This window comes from Sminthopsis crassicaudata, chromosome 5 (assembly GCF_048593235.1).
Source record: "Sminthopsis crassicaudata isolate SCR6 chromosome 5, ASM4859323v1, whole genome shotgun sequence".
NCBI classification, from domain to species: Eukaryota; Metazoa; Chordata; class Mammalia; order Dasyuromorphia; family Dasyuridae; genus Sminthopsis; species Sminthopsis crassicaudata.
The window spans coordinates 169577894-169604488 of record NC_133621.1 but is presented as its reverse complement, the minus strand read 5'-3'; the positions used below and the strand labels follow the sequence as shown (position 1 = coordinate 169604488).

Sequence of the window (26595 nt, the reverse complement as noted above, 5' to 3'; positions counted from 1 at the left end):
GTTTAAAAAAAATCAACAACACTGCAAATGGAAAATAGAGACAACCTATGTCATAACAGGGAATCCAGCATCAGAATGTCCTGGATATCTCATAGGTCAGAAGTTCACATTTTCTGTCAGTTTAAACATGATTTTCCAGTATTGTTGGGAAAATAGATGATAGGAGAGAAGTAAAACTTCAGTTAGGATGTCCTTTTTTCACCACTTTTGTTTCCTTTCATTGACTGTTTTTCCCACACTCATTACCTCTTCCCATACATTTTTCTTCTTTAAATATGAATCAAATACCAAATATTCAAACCAGTAAGAAATTAAACAGGAGATTATGGGTTCTTTTGTGAGTCTCTAGGATTGCTCAGAGAGTAAGATATTAAGATTGTCCTTAAAATACATAATTTACCTCTTAAGTGTCCACATAAATAAGGTTTCTACTAAGGTCAATAAAGTATTTATTAAGCACCTAGGTAAGTGCCAGACACTGTACTAACTACTGGGGATGAAAATACAAAAATAGAAGAGTCCCTGCCCTCAAGGAGCTTACATTCTAACAAGGGAGGCAAGTTACACATGACCAAATTTTAATGACATGGCTGGAATTAGAATCCTATCTTTTGCCTATATTACCTGCTAGTCAAACCAATATTATGCCCCTAAAAATAAAATAATTAAGAAATTTACTAGGACAAACTTCTGAAGTTTAAACTCCAGGTCATTTGTATACTATTCTGTTTTATGGAATGATAAAGAAAAACTTCACCTAAATTCTCCTCCTCTCGGTGACATTCAGATTCTACTCTTCTTCATTCTAATAAACACAGACCCTTTTTTTCATTTCATAGATTCCAATAAGTCCCATTTGTTTATTTCTTTGTTTTTGCTCTAATAGAGTTGACTTATTTTATTTAGCTGCTCTCAGATCAATTTTGGATTTTTCTAGGGCTAGTCACGGAAGACTATCTGAGCACTTTTGAAAGGCATCTAAAGCTACAGGCAACATAAAGAGAGGCCACTGGCCACAAGAAAGAATTTGTGAACCAACACAAATGGTTCAGTCATGAGGATATCTTATGAAATATTTGAAATTTGTGAGAATGTGCTCCAATTTTATCTGCTCCATTATTTATCTGATTAAGATACTGTTATTTTTATGCATTTAACTATGACTAAACATTTTTTCTTCTTTCTCCCTCTCTTGATTTTTTTGTAACATAGCTAATATGATATATATTTTGCCTGACTTCATATGTATAATGGGTAAAGTATTTCTTGCCTTCTCAATATGTGAAGAAGAGGTTAGAGAGGGGAGGGAGAGAACTTGGAACTGAAAATTAAAATTAAAAATTAAAGTAAATATGCCTCCCAAAAAAGACTAGGAGTGAGATCAGAGAATTCGTCCTGGGAGTGAGATCAAAGAGCTTGTCCTAGGAACACAACACTTATCATATTGCTTTAACTTGGATTTTGCTTAGTTCTAATAGAATTTTGCCCATTTATCCCCCATTTCTGCCCTCTTCCAATTTCCCTACAATTAATACTATATTTGCAGAAAGGATAAAGGAAGGAAACAGTCTGAAATTGGACAGCTTTGGTGCCCTGTATCTTCCCCATGCATGTAATTAAATCTATCATTCTTATTCTATTTAATTCATTTAAATGAATCTTTAACACTTTCCAGAAACCCCCATTATATGGTGAGGCTTCAAAGACAAAAATAAAACAACAAAAAGCAAAAAAAAAAAAAATCCCAAACTTCAAGGAGATTATATTCTACTGCGGTAAACAAACATTATACAGATAAATAAATATAAAAATACGCAAAAATAATTTCTGAGTGAAAAGTTAAAAGCTGAGGAGTGAGTAGGGAAATAGAAAAGTCTATACAGTAACTGACTCATGAGCTCATATTAACCCTAAATGGGAATTCCAGGAGTTAGAGGCAAAGAGGTAAAATAGTTCAAGAAGGGGCACAGTCTATGCAAAGGTGTGGAAGTAGGAAATGGAATAAACAAAATTTATGAGAAACAAGAAGTAGACCAGTTTGGCTGGAATATAGAGAACATGAGGGGAAGTAATGTGTAAGATATCTGAAAAGATAAATTCAAGCCAGGTTGCAAAGACCTTCAAATGCCAAAAAGAAGTTTGTATTTTAGCTAAGAGATAAAGAGCTAAGAGATTTTAGCTAAGAGATAAGAGTGTTGGGCCGGGGGTCAGGAAGACTCATCTTCCTGAGTTCAAATCTGGCTTCCAGTCATTTATCAGCTGTGTAACTCTGAGCAAGTCATATAACCCTGTTTGCCTCGGTTTTCTTATCTATAAAATGAAGTGGAAAAGCAAATGGCAAAATCCTCTAATATCTTTGCCCAAAAAACTCCAAATGTGATCACAAAGGGTTGGACATGACTGAAAATGACTGAGCCACTTATAATAAAGAGTCTCACTGACATGTCCAGATCTATGCATGTTTTAATCTATGCTTTGGGAAAATCAATTTGTCATATAGGGAAATAAAATTGGGAAAGGAAGAAAATTGAGGCAGATAAACCAAAGGAGAGACTGTAATAGTGATCTAAGCAATTGATACCCAAAGTCTGGATAATAGTAGTGTAAGTGAAGAGAAATGGAAAGTCATGAGACATTTTCCTGGGATAGGCTAGAAAATATTTGTCAACTGATTGAATGGAGGAGTAGGAATTAGATGATGGAAAAAGGAAAATTGAAGATAATTTTTAGTGTTTCAAATTAAGGAAACTGGAAGAAGGGTTAGGACCCTGGCAGAAGGCTTAGGGAGAGAAATGGGTTTGAAGAGAAAGACAATGAGATCTATCTTGCGCATGTTGAATTTGAGATGCCTATGGGACATTCAGGTAGAGATTTCCAACAGGAAATTGTTAATACAGGACTGAAACTCAAGAGAAATATTAGCACTAGACATATAGGTTTAGATACCATCTATAATTAAATACATCTAATTGAACCCATTAGAGCTGATCACGTCACTGAGAGAAAATGTATAGAAAAGAGAATCCAGAAAAAAAAGATCTGCTAGTCCATGCATAGCATGTGAGATCAAGATGAAGATCTAGCAAAGAATACTAAGTAGAAGCTGTCAGACAGGGGGAAAAAAAAACTATGAAACAAGTATCACAAAATGCAAGGGAGAAGAGTATTTGGGGAGGATGGAATGATAAAGTGTATGCAACACTGTAATGAGGTCAAAGACAAAGACTAAAAGAAGTTCATTAGATTTAGTAATTAAGAGATGATTTAAAAGGCAGATAGGTATCTCAGTGACTATAGCACCAGCCTCAGAGTGAGGGGAACCTGTGTATTCAAATCTAGCTTCAAAACTTACTAAGTTGTGATCCTGAGCAAGTCACTTAACCCCAATTGCCTTCAAAAAATAAAGAAATCATTTATAACTTTGAAGAGAGCAGTTCTTGATGAGTGGAATTTGCCCAGAAGCCAAATTCCAAGGAGTTGACAAGTGAGAGGAAGCAAAGGAGTAAAGATGGTTTTTTCTAGGATTTTTGCCACAAAGAGAAGAGAAATAGGGCAATACCTTGAGGAGGTAGAAGGGTCAAGTAAAAAAGAATGAAGAATAGTTGGTCCTGTGCACGTAGGCAGCAGGAAAGTGGCTGATGTTGTTCCAAACATCAGAAGAATCTGTTGGTTTGAGTCCATATTTATACCTTTCCAACAAATGTCCTGGTATTAGGCCAAACAGTTTGATTTCCAACCAACCCTGAGGTTGTTTTGTTTTGTTTTGTTTTTGAAACATGAAGCAAAGTTCAGACAAACTCAAAACATCCTGTGTTTGGTCTTTATCACATTACAATTTCACAGAAACATTAATGTCTGAACTTTGAGAGCAATGGAAATGAGAAGTGTGATAAAGGAATTATTTTTTGCACCTGCCATGTAGTCTGGCTCAATTCATTCTTACAATACATTCTTACAAAACTCATGATATTCCGGGAGACAGACTATCTGTTTTGACACAACTAGTAAATAAAATTACATTCTTAAATAAAGAGCTCCTAAGAGATCAATAGTCACTCTAGAAGAATGTTCCAGAGATGCTGAAAGGTCCTGAATAAACAGTAACCATTCTACCAAAACAAAAGACCTTATTAACTCATATCATATATACACATACACTTAAATATGCCTGATAAAAGAGCAAAAGTTATGAGAAATAGCTAATAATTCAGTTAAACCACTATGGCAAGCCTGACAGTTCTCAAAAATCCCTTGGTCTAAATTAATGGGCCTAAACTCAGCCAATGGCTTTATTAAAGCTTCAGTGTAATGCTTAATTGAATTATCATCAAATTATGCTGCATAGAACCCATTCCTCCGCCACCGCAAGACCCTCATCATCTCTAGGAGAGACATTTCTCAGAACAGAGATTCAAGAGACCTAGAAATGCTAGTTCAATTGACAGAAGATTCTAAACCACCTTCTTCACACACTTGACCATTAAATTTATAGTTAGGGCTAATACTCATAACGAACAAGTATATAAGCAATAATGACAGGAAGAAGCAAAATTATGAAGTCAAATTTCCCTTTACCAATCCTTTCTTCCCTCCAAAAATCACCAGTGTATGTCCAAATTCTCCCCTTCTTCCCTTCTTCCCTTATCAATCTTCAAAAAAGATCTGCTGAATTAATTCACTAATTTACAAGAAAAGTGTAATTTAAGAATAAGTTTCAACAAGTTGTCATTGTCAGGGATATGTCTTTTTCAATTTGGGTCAAAATGAACAAGGATGAAACTCAAATGGTAAAATTTCAAACTTGTTTTGGGGGTTCAAATATCAAACATTTTTAACACAATATGCCAAACAAGTATTCCTCCAACCCTTTCTTAAAGAAGTCTAGTGAAAGAATGCTTTAAATAATTAATAATAAAAAATGCAAATAAAAACAACTTTGAAGTTTTACTATATACTCTTAAAAATCAGCAAAAATGACAGTAGTCATCATTGGAAGGGTTATGGGATCATAAGCAACTTGTATTGTTGGTAAAGCTAAGGATTGATACAACCAATTTGGAAATCAATATGGAATTAACAAATGAAGTGACTAAAATGTTTATACCTTTTGACTCAGCAATTCTACTAACTGGAATTATATCCCAAGGAAGCCATGGATAAAAAGAAATCTCTATGCACTGAGATATACATAGTATCACTTTTGTAACAATGTAAAAATAGAAATAATGTAGATAAATGCATTTTGGATGGAAAATGACTAAACAAATTTTGATACATGAATGAATGGAAAGGAATTTTATTGTGTTGAAAAAAATAATGAATGTAATGTAGAATCCTAAAAAGATCTACTTGAACTGATGCACAGTAAAGTAAGCAAAGGCAAGAAAACAATATACACCATATCTACAATAAAGTAAATTGAAAGAACAATAACCTACATACAAAAAAACCAAACATTGCAATATTTTAAAGGATAAACATGATGAAGAGATCCCAGCCTCAACCCATCCCTTCACAGAGGTGAGAAGTCCAAAGGTGTTGAACATGTTTTTAAACAGTGTCAATGTATTGATTAGTTGAACTGATTCTATTCTCTTATTTTCTTTTAAAATACTATTTGTTATATAGAATGGCTTTTTGGAAGGGGAAGGATATAGATAATGGGGCAAAACTATGGTAATGTGAGAACTAAAAAACATAAGTAAAATTTTATTTTTTAAAAACAACAACATCTTATGTGATTGAAGCTCAAGCTTTCTGTGACTACTATGGACGGTGGTGAGGAGGAATCATATATTTCCTCTCCCCATATTTTACATATGATAGCTCATCAAATATTTGAAGATAGTTCTATCGGGTCACCTTTAAATCATCTCTTGAATGTAATCAATTCTTTTAATTGATCCTACCTGCCCCTCTTTTGCACATTTCAGGTGCCACTGTCCTAATGACTTTTCAATCCTCATTAAACAATTTCATTTTTCATGAAAACAAATAAATAAAAAATGTATTCTCTAACATGAGAATCCTTCCCTGCAATCCTGAAATCATACCACATAGATAGTCAGACTTATGTAACATAGATGCTACTTATTGCCTGGCATAGTAAAGAGTAGAGATCAAAATCTGGAAGGTTTAGCATCATAGCCACTACTTACCCTCTGCTTTCCCACTGCCCTTCTGCCTGCTGTTTTGCAGGGGTGGTACTTCAAGGGACACAATGCCTGACTTTTCCAGGATATTCACTTCTACGTGCAATCTCCCTGTAAGTTGCTGGGGCCGGACACTGATCACGTGCTCATATTTTCCCAGTCTTCTCTGCAAAAGCTCTTCATAATGTAGGAAGAAGGCAACTTTTTCCTTGCTAGGAATATTGACAGAGGCACTGAAAGTCTCAGTCCCCTTTTCACTGTAGAGACAAACCAAAGTCACCATAATACCACTTCACAGCCTTCAACCATCTCACCACAGAGCTGTTTGTTGCTCTAGCCTCCCTCATCATATTCCTGTTCTTTCTTACCTAGCCTTCCAATGAAAGCACTAAGTGGAATAAGAGAGAAGACAAGAAACCTGGAGAATTACAAACGATAAAGACAAAAAGTGGCTGGGTAGATAATAATGACCACTGGCAAGGGGAACCAGACCTGTGACTTTATGCAATTGGATGTATAGTTCTTTTTTCTCTGCACCTACAAGCTTAAAGATTTACCTAGAGTATTAATAGATGAAGGGACTTGCCCAGGATAACACAGCCTATATCTGTAAGAGACAAGATTCTACCTGAGATCATCCTGGTTCCAAAGTCAGATCCTTATCTACTCCATAGCAGGGCCCCTTGCCAAATCATGCTACTACACAACTGATAGATAACTCAAAAGCCAACACCATTCTCTGCAGGAGAACTGCAGGAGAAACAAAGGAGACAGCAGTGAAAAGAAATTTTAAACAGTTGATACGTCAAAAGACCTGGAGTCAAGGTATAAGCTTCATTCTTTACTCAGATTAAAGAATTCTAAATGGCTTTTGATACCTCACACAATTTTAAAATTGAAAAATATTGGCTCTCCACTTCTGATAAGGGATAGTGAACTGATGAAGCTACTGCATTGATAAACTCAAGATACTTTGGCAGCAGACAGAACTGATAAAGAGGGAAACTAAATATGGGAGGTTAGAAGAATGCTGTTCCCTTCAAGATTTCCCAAATGTAAAACTAACCCATTTTTTAAATGATACTTACCCATTATCTTCCAAGGTCTTATTGTCTTGCTTTCTTGATCTATCACCATGTTTCTTCTCTTTTTCTGTAACTTCACCCTGATAAATCCTGTCTCCAACAACCCTACAAAAGAAAAGAAAGCTGAAGTTACTAGACAATTTGAGATAAGGTACATGTAACCATAACAACCTTAGAAAAATATTTTTATTTTTCTTGTCAATGTACAGAAAGAAAAAGTTCCAGGATGCTACCCACAGATTGCTCATTTTTCTCCTGGGCAATTTTCAACAGGTCTGAATGGCAAGACTCAACCCATAAAATCTAAATAATGTTGCAGGAGTAAATCATGGCATCTGTCTCAAATCCACAAAACAGGATAGGACCAGAACAACGCACAAAAAATAGGTGCCATTTTGGACCTTTGCCCAGATCTAAAATTAAATCCCAAACACCACCCTGTTTTGTAAACCTTTTGAGTTTGATTTAGACCCAAAATAGATCTGCTACTCTAGATAGTTTAAAGCAGTTTTCAAATCTCTTGAACTACCATAAATACATATATGTGTATTTTATTTTATATATAGGATATATACATATATATGGTGTCTGTATTATATATGTAGAATACACATATATATGGATTTGTATGTATATAGTAAATATACAAATACACAGAAACATATACACTTTCCATTCTAATATTCTCAACCCATTCTCAGCATCGTCCTGGATCTTCACCGTTGTCTAGATCATCAGTATCATTTTGGGCTGACTTTGAGCATCCTACAGCACAAGATTTGTGTAAAGCTTTTGACATTTGTACCACCTACATAGTGAAGTTGGTAATGAAGGCTACAGCTGGGATCTGCATCTGAAACTCAAATTCCTTGTCCTCTGATGCCCGATTCAACAGGCTACAGGAAACCATGGTGAAGGCATAACGAGAGATAATGGTAGATTTCACCGAAAAGTGCGTCATCAAGGGCTTGGTTTTCTATGGGAAATAAAACAACTACTGATTATTCTCTATGCTTAGTTGGTCCATAATTCAAAAAAGTATTTTTTCATTGGGAAAATTTGGAGATAATTTAGAGGCCTTTTCTTATCTTTCCCCTTCATTCATTCCTCTTCTCCAACTCTAAATCATATGATTCCCATCCACTTTTCCCCAGAGAGTAAATCTTGCTTTTTTTCACAAAAATCCTGTAAAATAGATATCATCAGAAAATTATCCCCACTTTACAAATGAGGAAATTGAGGATTAGAGAGTTAGAATGATTGGCTCTTAATCACCTATCTAGTGAGTACCAGAGCTGAAATTCAAACCTAGTCTTTCTGATCCCAAGTACAAAGTGATCGATGTTGTTTTAACTTTGTAATTCAATTCAAGATTCCTCTAAAAGATATGAATAATCAAATAATCAAAAACCACTGAATTGGTTACATATTTCAAAAAAGATCTTAATTAAAAGAATGCTTGATGCTTTTATTTTTGTTTCGGTAACTATTCACTGAAGCCTTCTATCGGGGCTTACCTCTAAAACTCATCCTATCAGTAGTGATGGCAATAATTCACAGAAGTCCTCTGAGAATTAAGCAACAAAAGTATTATAAATATTAAAGTCCCGTTCCTCTATAAAAATAAAATATTTTAGGAAATAAAATTTCTGAGTGAATGAATGAAGTATTTTTATGTACTTACTATGCACAAAGCACTATGCTAAATGCTAGAGATACAAACAGAAAAATAGTAAAGTCCTTCTCCCCGAGGAACTTATATTTCAATGAGCCAAAGCAACAAAAACACAGAGAAAGTTATGACTGAGGGTTGAATGGAAATATCCTATGCTCCTTAAGGTTCAGTGGTAAAGCAGCTGAGTAATTCCTCTTCTTTAGTATTTATTTTTTAATTGTAATTTTAATTTCCACTGATAAAATGACATGGGCTTCTGGTTCTGAACCATATAGAAGTGCTGAAGAGTTTGGTACATAAAAATAATTATTTTTTTCAATTTTAAAATTTAGATTACATAAAATATTGTCAAAGAAGAAAAAAAACACAAATGGAAATGCAAATAGATTGGAATCCAGATCTACATTATTTAATAGTCTGAAATATTATCATATATGGACATATTGTCCTTACTTCTCAGGACATCATTTAGTACTTATTAAAAATGGTGCTTCAAGTTTGAAACAACAGAACATCCCTTTCACAGGAAGAGAATTTTTTTCTGATTACACTAAGAAATTCTACTTTTTTTAATAAAAAAATAATTCTATAAAAAAGTTTAAGACCTCAGTTTGCAGAAAGTTTTCTCTTTTTCCATATATGTGTTTTATTTTGTTTTTTACATGCATATTAACTTTTAATATATACTTTTCTTTATGAATCATGGTGGGAGAGAAAAATCAAAACAAAAGGAAAAAAAAAACCTATGACAAAAGAAAACAAAACAGAAAAAAAAATGAACATAGCATGTGTTGATTTACATTCAATCTCCATAGCTCTCTTTCTGAATGCAGATGGCATTTTCTATCCAAAGTTTATTGGGATTATCTTGGATCACTGAACCATTGAGAAGAACCAAGACTACAGAAAGTTTTCAATGTTACTCATGGTAGAGCATTGGTTCATTTGTTTAGCACACATTTATTAAGTGCTTATACAGAGAGCAATATGCTAAATGTAGGGAAATAAAAAGTTTTAATAAATTATGGTTCTTATTTTCATTGAGTTTATTTGCTTCTAATAGAAGTAAGTTACCCACACAGACTACTACATCCTACCATATGACCAGATAAATGCAGTAAAAGGACTATAAAACAAAGAACTATGTGAAGCCTGAGGGGGAAACACCCAAGAGAGTCAAGAAAGACTTCAGGGGAGATGGGATTTGTGAACTGTTTTTTTCATAACTACATGAAAATTAATAGATAAAGTGAGAGAGGAACATCATTACTGGCCTACAAAACAGCATGAAAGGATGGAGGTGAAAGAGTACAAAGAATATTTGTGGAAGGAAAACAAACACATTTTCTTTGAGCATAAAATGTATGGAGGAGACTATAAAGATAAGTTGGTAACAAAGGAATAGAAAGATAGGCTGGTAATAGGCTTGGGAGGTCTTTGAATGTTGGGCAAAGGAGAGGTATTTTAACTCAAAATAGTTTACCAGTTATATTTTTCTGGAGCCCCCATCTTCCAGAATGATTGATACTCTTTTTCATACTCCACCTCATGGTTCATACAGCACATATTGAAATGGGAGTAAACATGGGAAAAATGACACATGGTTTCTTCCCTGAATGAATATACAATCCATTTTGGGAAATGAAACAAATGTCCACAAATTAAACATTATACTGTGTGGTACTTACTCTAAATATTATCAGAGTTTAGAGAAAAGGATTTATATCTCAGGAAGGTTCTTTAAAAGTTATCTCATTGAGGGAGGGGGTGGAGGGAAGGAGGGGAAAAATTGGAACAAAAGGCTTGGCAATTGTCAGTGCTGTAAAATTACCCATGGATATTGCTTGTAAATAAAAAAGCCATAATAAAAAATGTAAATTAAAAAAATAACTAACTATAAAAAAGCTATCTCATTTATTTCATTGTATATATGACAACATATATGAAGAGAGGCAAAGAGATTTGACTAAGCTCACCTGGGCAGTAGTAAGTAAGAATTGTAATTAGAATCCAAGCCTTCTTATTCCAAATACAATACTTCTTCCCCTACATGAAACTGTTTCTCTAGAGATTATTGAGGACTGTGATAAGCAAATATAGCTTTATGGAAGAAGTAGAACCTGATTAGATCTTGAGAATATAGATAAATTTAAAAGGAAAGAAAGGACATCATAAAAAGATCATAGGGCATAGGGAAGGATATAAGTAAATAATGGAGATAGGAATAACCCGTCCTGTGACAGTGACAGAGTGAGCCTGATTAGAATGGAGTCATATTTTAAGAGACAGGTTATATAGGTAAAGAGACACAAGATTGGGGCAGCTAGGTGGCGGAGACGATAGAGCACCAGCCCTGAATTCAGGAGGACCCGAGTTCAAATCTGGTCTCAGACAGTTAACAAAAAAAAAAAAAAAGAGAGAGAGAGAGAGAGAGAGAGACAAGATCACAGATGTCTTTGAATGCCTAGCAAAGTTTAAGTGAGACACTACATTAGTATATGGGAACAAAGGGAATATAAAAAGTTGCTTCAATCATCTCAAAATGATATTCCTTAATGGCATAAAACCCTTTCCAAACTCTCATTTATTTTTTTTTAATTTGGAAACAAAAATGGAAAATTAGGGTGGAGGAAGTTCTTCCTGTGACACAATCTAATTTCTCCTTCATTATTTCCTAGGAAAGTTAAAACAGATTGAAAAGCAGTCTGATCTTGGGAATCCATGAACCAAACTTCTCAACATGACTCAAGTGAGTTATTTAAAACCAAGTAACAAAAAGATGACCTGAATTAACCCCAGACATTCATCTATGCCCAGGTCTCATTGACTTTTTTTCTCAAATAAGAATTGACTTGTGATTGCATTGATAGGGGAAGTTCCCAGAAAAGGCAGGAAGATTAGGTTTAATCCCTATCTTAGACACTGTGTGACCATGGAAAAGTCATTTCATTACTCTGGCCCTCAATTTCTTCATCTATAAAATAAAGGGAGACATCATACTCCCCCACAAAGTATTCTGTGCTCCAATGACTTCAGCTTCATTGCTTTTCTTCAAACAAGATGCTCCAGCTCCAGATTACAGGCATTTTCAAAAACTGGCTGTCCCTCATACATGGAACTCCCTTCTTTAATATCTCTGTCTCCTGGTTTTCTTGGCTTCCTTCAAATCCTACCTAAAATCCCAACAAGGTTTTCCCCAAGCCTCTTAATGCTAGTATCTTCCCTCTGTATATATCTCCAGTTTGTCCTATATCCTGTTTATAAAGAGGTCATTAGATGTTATTTCCCTCATTAGACTGTGAGAGCTTGTGGATTTTTGTTTGTTTTTATTCTTTTTTTAAACTGTTTTTGTATCCCCAGTACTTAGCATAGGACCTGACAGATAGTTGTTTTAAAAATGCTTGTTGGCTTATTATTGAATTGGAAACATCAACTTTGGAGAGAAAGGGAAAATAATTGATTCTTTTAATTCTAAGATTCCTTCCAGTTCTAAAATCTATGATCTTTTAATTCAGGTCAGTCTTTCTCTAAAACTTATAATTTTAGATAGCCACTAAGTTGTTAACTGACTTAACTGAACTGGAGACTTGAGACATGACTGTTTGCCTCAGTTTCCTCATTTGTAAAATGAGCTGGAAAAGGAAATGGCAAATCATTCCAGTATCTTTATCAAGAGAACTCAAAATGGGGTCACAAAGAGTTGGACATGACAACATCAACAAAATATATGGCAGCATGTAAGTGATATAACAGAGTTTCCCTTAGAGTCAGGAAAACATGAGTTTGATTCCTGCCTCTGACAGATACTGATTACATGACCTTGGGTTATCACAGGCTCAATTCTAATACTTTGGCTTTCTCTGCTGTTCTGACCTGGGCTATTTCACCCCTCCTTAGGCAATGGGATAGCCCTCTAATCCCAGAGGCTCATTAAATTGATTGCCAGACTTGGGTGAATACCAAATCAGCTTTAACCCCATTGCAACTCAGAACTCCCACGTTCAAGTAATCTACCAGGCTCAGCCTCCTGAGCAAGAGGAATTATAAGCATACACCATGACTATTAGTTTATTAAAACTATCTACTAAAGCTCGCAGGGGTTGGCAACAATGAAGGATATTCATGAAATAATAATTACTTTCAGTATAGCTACACAACACTATGCCCACTATGGAGGACCTAAGAAAATGTAAAGTCCTTGGCCTTTAATAATAATAGGTTAACAATTTAAGAGAAAGCTAGTTAGCAAGAGATAAGCGTCAAGGATGGTCAATTCCAAAGGATGCTGATGGAATTCTAAGGGCAAGCATCTCTCTCTTCCTGGTGCTAGGCAGCTCTGACTGCATCATTCTAAGGGAGGCTCTAAGAAAATCGTGTCTTCTTTTTTTATTTTCATATGTACTATTAATAGTAGTTAATGGTAAAAATTGCATAACATAATTTGAACAGTGACAATTATAGGGAAGGAAGATCTCATAATACAATATAAACAATGACAATCCTATGATTGTCCTTCCCTATGGAAGGAAGTCTTTTTCCTAAGGGAGAAAAAGACTCATACTGGACATTCTTAGCATTCAAAAAAAAAAAGAAGAAGAAGAAGAAGAAGAAGAAGAAGAAGAAGAAGAAGAAGAAGAAGAAGAAGAAGAAGAAGAAGAAGAAGAAGAAGAAGAAGAAGAAGAAGAAGAAGAAGAAGAAGAAGAAGAAGAAGAAGAAGAAGAAGAAGAAGAAGAAGAAGAAGAAGAAGAAGAAGAAGAAGAAGAAGAAGAAGAAGAAGAAGAAGAAGAAGACCCTAGAGAGTGAGGGAGCTTTTCAGTGTTTTGAAATGCTTTATCATTGAGTACACAGTAGTCGGTTAACAGATAACTCCAAAATAAGTTATTAGAATTTCTAGAGGTTATCCCAAATTCCCAATCTGCTAATCTCCAAAATTCACTCAAATTCTTGCCCAACTTTCATTCCATGAAGCTTTAGCCTACATCTGCGGATGTTCCCATTTGTTTACTTCACTAAGAAGATTTTGTTGTTTTTAAGCCCCTAGGGGGAGTTGAAGAGAAATCTTAAAAGGAAAAAAAGTTTCATGTTTGGTTATATTTTTATAAGAAGGCCTTTGAAACCCTATGTAGTAGATTATTTTTAAAGTAGTTTGTCCTTGCTTTCCTACTGGCATGATCTGTTCCTTTGCCAAAAAGGAAAGCTCACATCTATTTTTTAAAAGCTTGATAAAACAACAATGGCTTTCAAAGCTTAATACTATCAAACTTTAGCATTAATGCAAGTGCTTCTTTATAAGTTTTCAGGGAGCCTTAATCAAAGGCAATGACTAGTTCAAAGGAATTAGTACAGTAAAGAAAATCTGTTTTTCAGATGCCAAATGAATATACTTACCAGCCTTTGTTGTAGCCTGATCTGTCTTGGGACTCGGTGTCCAACCTGCTAAAAGTAAAAAATAAAAATAAAAAAACAAAAATTAAAAAAAAAAGAATTTATGAAATATAATCATGAATGACTGGTTAGATTCTTTATATCCTACTCTAGAAAAACTGTCTTTTAAAATCAGAATACTTCTTCATACTCTTTGGGTTCCGTAGGGATACCAAATTCAATTCAAAAGTTAAATGAGCTGTTATCTAAAGCTATGACAAAATGCTTAGACCAAGATGAATGCTTAACCAGTAAGGCAACATGTAACAGAAAAGATGAAAAATATTTCACTTCTTTGTTGCCTTGAAATTAATACTACTCTGACTTTTAGCATTAACATTAACATTAAGATGTGTAAATTTGATGGATTGATGGTCAATAATTCAGGAAACACCTTCACTAGAGATATAAATGTTAAATATTCACTTAAAGTATGTTGGAGGAAGCAAGGAATTTTTTGGGGAAAGTCCAAGCCTCAGTTTTCTCATAGGTACCTATGCTACCTATCTCACAGGTTAACAAGCAATTATTAAGTGCTTTACTATGTTCCAGGCACTGTGCTGAGTACTAGAAACAGAAGTAAAAGTAAAGAGAAAAATATTCCCTGTCTGCAAGGAGTACACAATCTAACTACAAACATTTTTCTCATCCTAGTACCCTGGAGCTTTGAGTGTTATGTTCCATGGGAGATCCAAAGAGAATCGTGTCTTCTTTTTTTCTTTTCATTAAGTATTACTAATAATAGTTAACAATAAACATTTCATAATAAGATATTAAAAATGATGATCATAGGGAAGGACGTCTCTCCCCTGAGAGAAAAAGGAAGTCACATACTGGACATTCCTAACATTAAAAAAGAAAAAAAAACTCTAAAGATTGATGGAACTTGATGAAGGGGAAAGACAAGACTTAAAAGGAAGCTTAAAAGTGGGGTTTTTTTTGAAGAATTTGATTTGTACACTTAAAAGCTCTACATAAATGTGAGTTATGCAGTGGACAGATCCCTAAGCCTGGAGGCAAGAAGAGTTCAAATTCACATATTAACTGGGCGACTCATTCGACTTCTGTTTGCCTCAGTTCTCTTTCTACAAAATGGAAAGAATAATAGCACCTACCTCTAAGGGTTGTTGTGAAAATAATGAGATGCCTTCAAAGTGCTTTAAAACCTTTAAGTGATATAGAAATACTAGTCACAATCAAGATCATCAGCAACATATTCAGTTGCTACTGAATACTGAACATTAGCAATCCCTTCAGGGTTAATGTAAGATGTACTAGATAAAAGTTGCAGAGAAGCTTCATGTGAAAAATTTCCTGACTGTTAGAGCTATCCAAATGTGGAATAGGTTTCTTTGGAGTTCCCCCTCAGGAGGTCTTCAAGCAATGGTTGGATGACCCTTTGTCTGGTATGTTGTAGAAAAAATTCTTGTTCAAGAAAGAGTTGGGCCCTTCCCAGTTTTAAAATACTGTAGCTCTGTGACTATAAGCTTGCTGATAAAACATTTTTGTCATAAAAATAATAATAATTACTAGCATTTGTGCAGTTTTCTTAGATTTATCTATCAGATTGCCCATATTATTTTATTTGATCTTCACACCAATCCTATGAAGAAGGTATATTGTTATACCCATTTAATAAAGAGAAACACTGAGGCTTAGAGAGATGGAGTGACTTTCCTAAATTTTTATAGGTAGTTAAATCTCTGAGACAGAATTTAAATCCAGGTCTCCTCTACTCCAAGTTCAGCACTTTATGCTACCTATAGGCTAACATTTACATGGTGATTAGAGAACATACTTAAGTCACTATGGAGCCATCTCCATAAAAGGGAGGCTAAATCATAATAAAAAAAAAAAAAAGAGGAAAGAGACATAGTATCTAGGCTGGCAGCCATATAGATGCCCAATGAGAATTTCAGGCTGCATGGTAATTTTTGACCCCCAGAATGTAGGAACAGAGAAGGATTCTTCAGATACCTATAAGAGACCAAAGGAACAACTACTTACCCAGTTCTACTCCAATATCTGTCTTTTTTAACAATAAGGTTTTTCTACCTGGAATTGTAGAGAGGTCAGGAACCACTTAAAATTATTCTATGGTTCAATAAGAGGGCCCAACCCCCTATGGGACTTACTTGGAGCTTGATTGATCTAAAATATTTTCTTTGAAGTCTCTCCTTTGTAAAATATATTTTTCTGGTAAACAGATTTCATAGAGAATAAGAGAAGTAGGCCTTTTGCTTCTGAGATGAATATCTAGGTCTCTCTGAGGGATCATTATAGCTACACTTCAGGCCAAACTTAAAATGAACAGAATCAAAATTTGTTTGAAAAGGTAAAGTGCTGGTTACATTTTGTGTGTGGGGTTCATATATGGATTTTTGGTGCCCATTGGGAAGTCTCACTATTGTTAGTTAAATATCAAATTTCTTTAATTCAGCAAATATTCAGGAACTGTCTTCTATTTACAAAACACAGTGATAGGTTCTAGAAATACAAAGACAAAAATAAAAACACTCCTGGCCCTTAAAGAGCTCTAGTTTTCTTATCATTGATCCATTTTAGTCACGTCCAATTATTCATTTTGCAGTTTTCTTGGCAAAGATACTGGAGTGGTTTGCTATTTCTTTGTCCAGGTCATTTTACAGATGAAGAAATTGGGGCAAAAAGAAAAGTGACTTGTATAGAGTCACAGAGCTAGTAAATATCTGAGGCCAGATCTGAACTCAGGGAGATGAGTTTTCCTGACTCCAGGCCCAGCTTTAAGCTCTCCTTCTTTGAAGGCTAAAATAGACACAGAAAAAATACTAATGCAAAATAATCTAAGATGGACAAAATCCATAGAAAGTGGCCTTGATTTGGTCCTTAGTGAAGGGAATGATTCTGAAAGCCAGAAATGAGAAGTCAGGGCAATGCGAAGATCCAGAGGTATTATATGGGATGCCAAGTTCCTCCATTAAACCCCTACTCTAGTGTATCATTGCATTATGTAGGTAATCCTGGATTTTCCAAAGCTCTTTCAATACAACACAAGCTCTGACAGTTCCCTAACAAATGAGCTAGACATTTACAATGGGATTGGGGATAGGTATTTATGACACACACAGTCCAAGTGTTATCTAAAGACTAGCCAAACTAGGTTTGGGAGGCTCATCACTAAGTTGATAGACACAAGGTAATCATGTCCTTTCCACTGGACTGGTAGAAGGGAAGGTGTACCCATGTCAACAAAATTATTTATCTTAGAAGAAGTCCTCTGTGAATACTTTCCCATTGCTTCTATTCATCAAGCTATCTATCCAACAAGCTGATAGGGACTGAGTTTAGTCTAGACAAGAAAATGAAACATGATGTGATTTGGAAATTTGAAGCTCAATAGAAAAGATGATAGGGACTTGATCAGTGATTTCATTGATACAGGGATCGCCTTCTATCAATACAGGTGGTCAATGTTTCTAGAATTTATAGTTTAGAGAGTTGTCTTCTTAAACTGTGGGTTGTGATCTCATATGGGATCTCATAAGTAGTGATCATGAAATTATGATTTCTTATCAGTGTTTGATTTGTATACTTATTTTATATACCTATTTACCAGGGAGAAAAGAGTTCACGAGTGGAAAAAGTTTAAAAAGCCATAGTCTAGAACATTGAAAAGGTAAGTGACTAACCCAAGATCACATTACCAGTATGTCAAAGGCAGAAAATGATTGCAGGTTTTACTATTACCAAGCATTCTATCCATCAGAATGTATTTTTATACTTTGAAAGTACAATGAAAAAGAGAGGACTGTGTTTGGTTAGATGGGAAAGATTAATAAATCTTATTTATTAATAAGATTGCTATTTCTTTGTCCAGCTCATTTTACAAATGAAGAAATTGGGGCAAAAAGATAAGTGACTTGTATAGGGTCACAGAACTAGTAAATATCTGAGGCCAGATATGAACTCAGGGAGATGAATCTTCCTGACAGGACCTGAAAATGGCTCCATAATAACTATAAATGTTCCTTGGGATGAAGGATCAGTGAAAGAGTTCCTTTATAAGATCATAAGGGATGTGTTTAAATGACAACAAAATAAAAGGAAGAGGAGACACTAGGGACAAGACAAAGCAAGGACAACTTAGCTTAAAGAAGTCATTTTCACCCCTCCCACTCCCTCAGCCCACATATCTTCTCACTTGCCAAGGCTGGTCAACTGTACCCCCACATTTTTCAAACTCATTCCTTTTGCCTCACTCATGCATATGGCCTTAGTTCAAGCCATCATCAACTTTTTTCCTGTAGTATTAAAATAGCCTCCTAATTAAGCTCCCTATTTCAAGTTCACACACACACACACACACACACACACACACACACACTCATTCTCCATATATAGAGATCTGTCCATGCTATTGCCCTGTTCAATAAACTATTCAATAAATTCCAATAGCTCCCTATTAATTCTAATATGAAATGCAAATCCTACTGGCAAATTGAAAGAGAAGAAATGGAAGCAGTGTCAGATTTTATATTCTTGAGCTTAAAGGTCACTGCAGACAGCACCTGCAGTTATGAAACTAAAAAACACTTGTTTCTTGGAAGGAAAGCTATGGCAACTTTGGACAGCATACTCAAAAGCAGAGACATCTTGATGTAAAGGTCTATATAATCACAGCTATGATTTTTCCAATAGCAATATATGGCTGAGAGTTGGACCATAAGGAGTGCTATAGAATCAACAATTTTGAATTGTGATACTGGAGAAGACTTTTGACAATCCCTTGGACAGCAATGTCCAATCAGTTAATACTTAAGAGAAATTAATTCAGGCTATTCATTGGAAAGTCAAATCTGAAGCTAAAATTTAAATACTTTGACCATATAATGAGAAGACAGGACTCATGAGAAAAGACCCCGATGTCGGAGAAAATATTGATGGCAAAAGGAGAAGAGGGTGGCAGAGAATGAGATAGATAATGTCATGGAAATAATGGACATGAACTTGGACAGACTTTGAGAGAAAATGGAAAATAGAAGGAGCAAGTGCTATGTTCCATAGAGTCACAAACTGACGCAATAACGACTGACATTTCAAGTCCTTCACAGCCTATCTCCAATACACCTTCCTAGCCTTATTACATATTAATCCCAGTCAAACTCTTTAGTATAGCCCAATTTGCCTTCCTGTTGCACATTACATGCAAAATACTTGTCTTGATTCTTTGTCACAGGCTTTCCTACATACCTTAAATGTATTCATTCCTTACCACTACCACTTAGAATCACGAGTTTCATTCAAAGCTCAATTTAAACAACAAGCTTTACTAACCCTACCTAGCTGCTGGCGATTCTTCCCTGAATTATTCATTACTTTTATTTATTTTAAATATGTATGTATGTATGTATGTGTATGCATACATACTCATGTATGTCATACATACATGTATACATTCATGTACATGTTACCTTTCCTGATAGAATTTTGAGAAGAGGGATGACTTCATTTTATCTTTTTATCTCCATCATCTAGTACTGTACCTATCCCATAGTAGGCATTTAATAAATTGTTGATTAAATAACAGGCATTGGAATGGAGGGGATTATGTAGAGGAGAAAGGAAGAATATGGACAAAAATAAGTAAGAAAGATCTTAGTTTCCTCATCTTTACAATAAAGGATTTTGACAAAATAGTCCCTACAGGTCTAAAAGTCTGTGACAATGGCTACCAATGCAGGAGTGTTTTCCAATCAGTTGTGTGTTTGCTGCTTAATGAACCTCAGTCCCTATGGAGAGCAGAAGTATCAGTAGATGCAGGGAGATGAATGACTAAGTTTTTCCTTCCCATGGATCAAAGCAAGAGCAGTAATAGCATCCAGGCCATAAACATTAGACTCTTCTCTCTTCTTCAAAACATTTTCAATTACAAGAAGTTATCAGGTACAATGAAACATCTTAAAACCCCAGTTAAAGGGAAATTGTTCTCCTCTGACCAACTCAAGGACCACAAGTGTTGAATGGGAGGTGGGGAAAGGAAAAGAGCTTATGACATTTAAAAGATCTAACCAGTGAAAAAGAACACAGAAACAAAGTAGAGAAGAAACTTTGTTCTCCCCAGAAGATCTAAACTTCTTTATGTATTGGTTCAGAAAAAGCACATTCTTCTCTGGCAGGAAGGCAGAAATGATTTAGATCAGAAAAAGGGGAGAAATAAATGGAGTGAATGGGCCTTGAGAGCCATCATAGGTTCTCTTCAATAATTCTTAATTTAGATTTGCCACAGGTCATTATAGTCAAGATTTGCCTGAGTTGATGGTTCCTTCCTAGGAAGTTTTGAGAAGAGAAAAAAGAAGAAAGAGGACAGATGAAGGATAAAAAGGAAGTGAGAGGGAAGATGGAGAGTGAAAGGGAAGGCAGAGCGGAGAGAAATAAGAAGGGAAGAGAAGAAGAAATAGAAGAAAGGCAAGAAGAGTGGAATAGGAGAGTTGGTAATTGATAGTAAAAATGTGAGGTTTTTTCCCCTAAAACCCCAAAGAAAAGGAGATATTAGGTTATGACTGAGTCAGGAATTAGAGTAGCATTTAGGCAGAATGTGAGAACATGCGAAGACCAAGCAAGGACATAAGGAAATGCAAATTCCTTAAAGATATGGCCTTGGACCCAGCACAGTGTGCTTCTCAGATAGTAGGCACTAAATCTGTGGTGATTTAATTTTGTTTGACGTATTGGTAAGAGAGAGAAAGAGATAGAGAGACAGAGGAGACAGATAGAAAGAGACAGAGAGAGACAGACATATAAAACAGAGAGAAAGACAGAAAAAGAGGAAGAGTAGAAGAGAAGGAGAGGGAGAGAAAGAGAGAGGAGAGAGGGAGGGAGAAAAAGAGATTTAGGTATAGTCCCAGAGAGGGAAATTATATGGAGGTAGGGATTGGATGGCAAATTCCTATCCATGTACAGGTGGACTAAGTGATCTCTGATGTTCCTAATCCAGAGATTCTATAATTGTATGAAAATGCAATAATCTAGTGGTTAGCATTCCTCCTGAGAGAGTTCATGACCCAACATGGTAGGAGTTCCCAAATAGAGTTGTTTCAAATTTGAAACCTAACCAAGGGCTAGAGATTACTGGCCCACTGGAGTTGTCATCTATCATCTGTGTCAAGGAATAATACAGCCACAGTGGTCTGGACATATTCCAATTTGAGTAATTACACATCAACCATGCAAAATGTTTCCTCCGGCTGGCATACTATTCCTACAGGTTGTTCAGCAGTTAACTAATTTCATTGGAATAGGAAGGTATATTTGTAGGTTATAATTTCAGATCATTTCCTGGGAGATGAAGGATAGATCTATCATTATTTGCCCATAGAAAATTACTACTCACTTTTGTGCCTTGGGGAAAACAAAATAGAAAGGGACAACACAATTTGCCTACTGTCAAACAGCAAGTGAGCACTAGAATGGAGAGAGAGCCCAGTTTTTCCACTTTAGGGCCCCACACACTAGCTATGCCATGCTACCCCTCTGATACAAAAATATTTCTGAATTTCCTGCTGGGGATCTTTACAAGAGGAATTGATGGAACTCAGCCATACAATAACAACACAGCAGAATATTTTGGAGAATATTGGAAAAGAAAGGAAGCCTGCACTACCTTATCATTGTGGATTCCTCAACAGTTCCACACCCAAACTAGAAGTATAATACTACACTGTACTCTTTAGGGAGCCCTATAATTTTTAGGGGTCCTCCCTAAAAATTTACTTTTTCCATATGTCTTCATTCTCCCTCCCTTTCTCTTATACCTTTTCCATATGTCTCATTCTCTTCTCTCTCTCTCTCTCTCTCTCTCTCTCTCTCTCTCTCTCTCTCTCTCTCTCTCTCTCTCTCTCTCTCTCTGTTTCTCTCTCTCTCTCTCTCTCTCTCTCTGTCTCTCTCTCTCTGTCTCTCTCTGTCTCTCTCTCTCTCTCTCTGTTTCTCTCTCTCTCTCTCTCTCTCTCTCTCTCTCTCTCTCTCTCTCTCTCTCTCTCTCTCTCTCTCTCTCTCTCTCTCTCTCTTATTATCCTTTAAAGAATAGAACATCCATTGAGAAAAAGCAACATTTAAATATCCATCATGATACCTCCATGGGTTTTTCTTCAGTATTTACTATGGAATTCTAGAGAAAGAAACAGATACCCATGTATTTTTCCCAAAAATAACTATTGATGATACCTAGGGTGGCATTATGTATTTTAATATATGTAAGTATAAAACATTTTACATTTATATTTTCATACTGTTTTATCCTTTTCAAAGAGTTTTCACATCCTTATAATTGCAAAAGATATTTTCACTATGCTAGCAGCCAGTAGTACTATATGAAAGCTTTTTTTTTACAGAAAAAAATTTGAAAATAGTGAGAGAGATGGTAAAATATGTTTAACAAAAGATTAGGATAGTTAATGATGGAGAATTTGTAAGAGGATAACTACATTACTGCATTGTTTGCAGAGCTAAGAACTGGTCCAACCATTCTGAAAAACAATTATGCAACAAAAGTGATTAAAATGTTCATACCCTTTGACCCAGAATTTCCACTGCTAGACATAGCATCCCCCATGAGGTTTGTGGAAAAAAGAATTGACTCATATACATGAAAATATTTATATCAGAACTGAAAACCAAGAGGATGTTGATTTGTCAAGGAATGGTTAAATAATTTGCAGCAGATAAATGTTGGATGCAATTAGTGATATAATGGATAGAGTATTGGACTTGTAAACAGGAATTCCTGAATTCAAATCTGGCCTCAGACACTAATTTTATGACCCTAGGCAAATCACTAAATCTCTATTTGCCTTAGTTTTCTCACCTGTAAAATGGAGCGAATTTTAAAATAACACCTACTCTGCAGGGTTATTGTGAGGATCTCCTCCAGAGAGAGAATTATATGACATGTTACTTTAAGATACGATGAATATGAAGAAAACACAAAAGAAAAGAATGGCTTATATGAACTGATGCAAAGTAAAATAAACAGAACCAGGAAAAAAGATATATACAATGACTACAAGGTAAATGGAAAAAATAACACCAAGCAATAGAAACTGAATGCTTTGAAATCATAATATTCAAGCCTTGTTCCCAAAGATATGAAAAAATACCCCTAGCTTCTTTCTAGAAGTAGGAGGCCATGTATACAGAACACTGTGTGTACTATCAAACTTCTTTGGAGTGTTGATTAGTTTGGCTGAAGATGCGGGTTTTTGTTTGGTTTTAGTTTCCTTTTTAAATTCTTTATTATAATTGATGGCTATCTGGGAGAAGGAGAGGGAGAGAGAGAGAGGCACATTGGGAAATGCAGGTGTTATAAAATAAAAGATACCAATAAAAATTAAGAACACCCCAAAAGTCATCTGTTAAGTGCCTATATCCTTTCTGTTTCCAGATGCATTCCCAAGAAGCAATGCTCATTAATCCAAGTTATGAGATGCTAAAGCTGGAAAGGGTTTTAGAAATCCTTTCTCTAACCTCCTCATTTGAAAGAGTGAGGAAACTAAACAGAGAGCTTAAGAGATTTGCTCTAAATCACACAACTAGTTAATGGCAAAATGAGAAATCAAATCCAGGTCTCCAATTTGTCTCTTGACACATCTTCCAAGGCTCTAATCACTATATCTCAGTAGTTTAAGATAGGCAAAAACTATTCATGACACTATGTGAATGGGTATTATGTTTTCTCCACCTTTCAGATGGGAAATTAAGGAACCCTAGTTTGTAGATTGATGACATTTCCCAGAGCCCTGCAAGGAAGCAATCAAATGAGACTACCTTCCGGGGATCAAATAAGAAGCCACATCCCAAATACCCCAGAATATAGTGAGGAATTTCAAAATCAGAATTTGAGCTTAAAAGCTGCCACAACCCTGACAGCCGGTGGGGGGGGGGGGGGAGCAAAAAGTCTACTCAACCTGGAGATCCAGGACTGAAATGGAAAGTGGGAGGAGGAGCTTGAGAGACTGGAAAACGTTAAGAGCGAGCCAGATGCAATGCACCTGATCATCAGACAGCAAACTCACAAGGGAGACCCCCCGATAGTCAAGGGAGAAGATGGGGGGACCAGGCATTCGAATTTCTAAAACGAGTGATAGGGATGAGAAAATCAGGCAAGTCAAACAGAGATTGAGGAATAGAATGTCCGGATTGTAAGAAGGCTAAGCGCCCCATTCCACTCCACCGGTCCTCACCACCATCCCCGGTCAAAGTTCTCATACTTACTGGGTCGTCCCATCTTAGCGCCTCTTCCAGCCCTTCCGCCAGCGCCAGGGGGTCCTGATGTCCTACACAGAGCGGGAGGCCCAAGCAGAGCCCCAGGATCAGAAGCATGTTGGAGGGGAGAGAGACAGCTAGAGATCCCGAAGCGGGAGCAGCAGCGAGACTGCCCGGGGCTGGGAGGTTGGGAGAAGTAGCAGCTACGGCAACCGCAGCAGAGGCAGCTGCAGCTCCCGGCTCTGGCTCCTCCCAGTCTTTCGGCCTCTGCCTCCCAGCTGGAGAAGAGGCAGCCCGAAAGCTAACTGGGTGGGAGAAGCTCCACCGACCCCCCTTCTTCCCAACCCCCAGCTCCGGCCCCCGCCCTTCCCTTCTCTCTCCGCCGGGACCGATCCAGCCCCTCTCCTGAGTCAGAGGCGACCTCAAGCCAGGCAGGGACACCCCTGGAAGGATCCTCGCTGGTACTGAAAACTGTTTAAATTTGGGACCCGGAGACCAGCCACCCCCACCCTTCACCCTACCCGACTCTCCCCCCAATACGCATACACACTCACGCAGTCAAGAGGGAAAGTTGCAAAGCTTGTTTGAAGCTCCCCTACTCCGACATGTGTGATGCGAAGGAAATAGTGCTTTGGGGGTCGACCTGAGTCCGAATCCCGAGTGGGACACAGTATCTGTGAAGTGCTGTGGCTTGATTTACAAAGTGAGACTATTAGACTAGGTGGCTTCTCCCTCCAACTGCACAATCCCCAAGACCCTAGATAATATAGGAGCACCTGCGTCCTCTTACCTGCATACACTTTATTATCGCCTACAAAGGACATTTGTGGTTCCCCTTCCCTCTTCCCTTTTGTTCAAAGTCGCCTCTTTCCCTGTGTTTCAATTTTTTGGGGGGAACAACTCAGTTCCCATCCCAACCAGACATAACTTTCACCTCTTCCTGTCCATCTACCCCTTGAGGTTTTTCAAAAGTCTACCAGTATTTACGAAAGCCTAATGTGTGTACGGGCAGGTAACTGTGGTAGGCACTGGTCATGAAACCATTTCAACACTGTAGGAACTTACATTCTAATGCGGAAAAACAAGTTCATACAAAGTATATTCTGTGTAACTATCAAGAGAATAAATACAATTATATACAAAGTAATTAAATACAAGATAGTTTGTGAGGGATGGTAGCACCTGGAGGAGGGAATCAGAAAGGCTTCATGCAAAAGAGCCTGTTTTTGTTTGTTTTTTTAAGAGAACTCTGGGGCAAAGGAAAAGGAAGGAGTGCATTCCAAAGTAGTAGGATGGTCTATGAAAATAAAGTAATAGAGACAGAAATGACCTATCATATGTGGGGAACAGAAAGAAGCCCAGTTTGGCTGTAGGACAGAGTGTGGGAGGGGAAGTAATGTACAGAAAAGCTGGAAAGATAGGTTGGGGAGGTTGGGGATTCATTTGTAAGTCTTAAAAAGTTAAACAGTTTTCATTTTATCTTAGAAGCAATGGGAAAATAGTTAACTGAACCACATGGACAAAGAAGTCTTTGCCTAAGAATGGAGTGGATAACTTTTCTGCTATTAAGTTTCAGAGTCGAACTTTCCATATATCTACCAAATGCTTTCTTCCATCCTTTATCAGACTGTTTTCCCTTCTTTCTTTTTCCCTTTCTTTTTTATTTTTTTTCTCTCCCTTTCTTTCCCCCTCCCTCTTTCTTTCCTTCTTCTTCCCTTCCTTCATTTCTTTCCTTCCAGATCTCTACCACCACTGTCAGCAATTAGTTTTCCCATCAAAAATTATCTTCTTACTTTTCCAAGACAACTTTCTAAAGACTACAAATTAGAGAAGAGTTGCTGTTTGAAGCTCTACCAATTCATCACCCGAAGTCCTTTACATCAATAAAAGTCCATATCTGAATTCAAAAAGAAAAAGGAAAGGAAAGACAGGGAGGGGAAGCACACACCTTCACTACAATAATCTTGTAAAAGATATAGGATAAATATTAAAATCCCCATTTTAGAGCTAAGGTAAAACTGAG

The 26595-nt window shown here is 36.4% G+C and overlaps 1 protein-coding gene across 2 annotated transcripts in view; it reads right to left on the bottom strand.

Moving 5' to 3' along the window:
- The window catches only part of ITIH5 (inter-alpha-trypsin inhibitor heavy chain 5), a 75230-nt gene extending 50362 nt beyond the window's left edge, over window positions 1–24868 (bottom strand). Inside the window, exons 1-5 of one of the 2 annotated variants that reach the window (XM_074268727.1) lie at window positions 24582–24868; window positions 14301–14348; window positions 8050–8213; window positions 7241–7342; window positions 6159–6409 (exon numbers count right to left, since the gene is read on the bottom strand). In XM_074268727.1, the coding sequence (XP_074124828.1) occupies window positions 6159–6409; window positions 7241–7342; window positions 8050–8213; window positions 14301–14348; window positions 24582–24689 (673 nt within the window). In that variant the 5' untranslated portion in view covers window positions 24690–24868. The remainder of the gene's footprint in view (window positions 1–6158; window positions 6410–7240; window positions 7343–8049; window positions 8214–14300; window positions 14349–24581) is intronic. The other variant, XM_074268726.1, reaches the window with a different exon arrangement.
- Between the last annotated feature and the right edge of the window lie 1727 nt (window positions 24869–26595).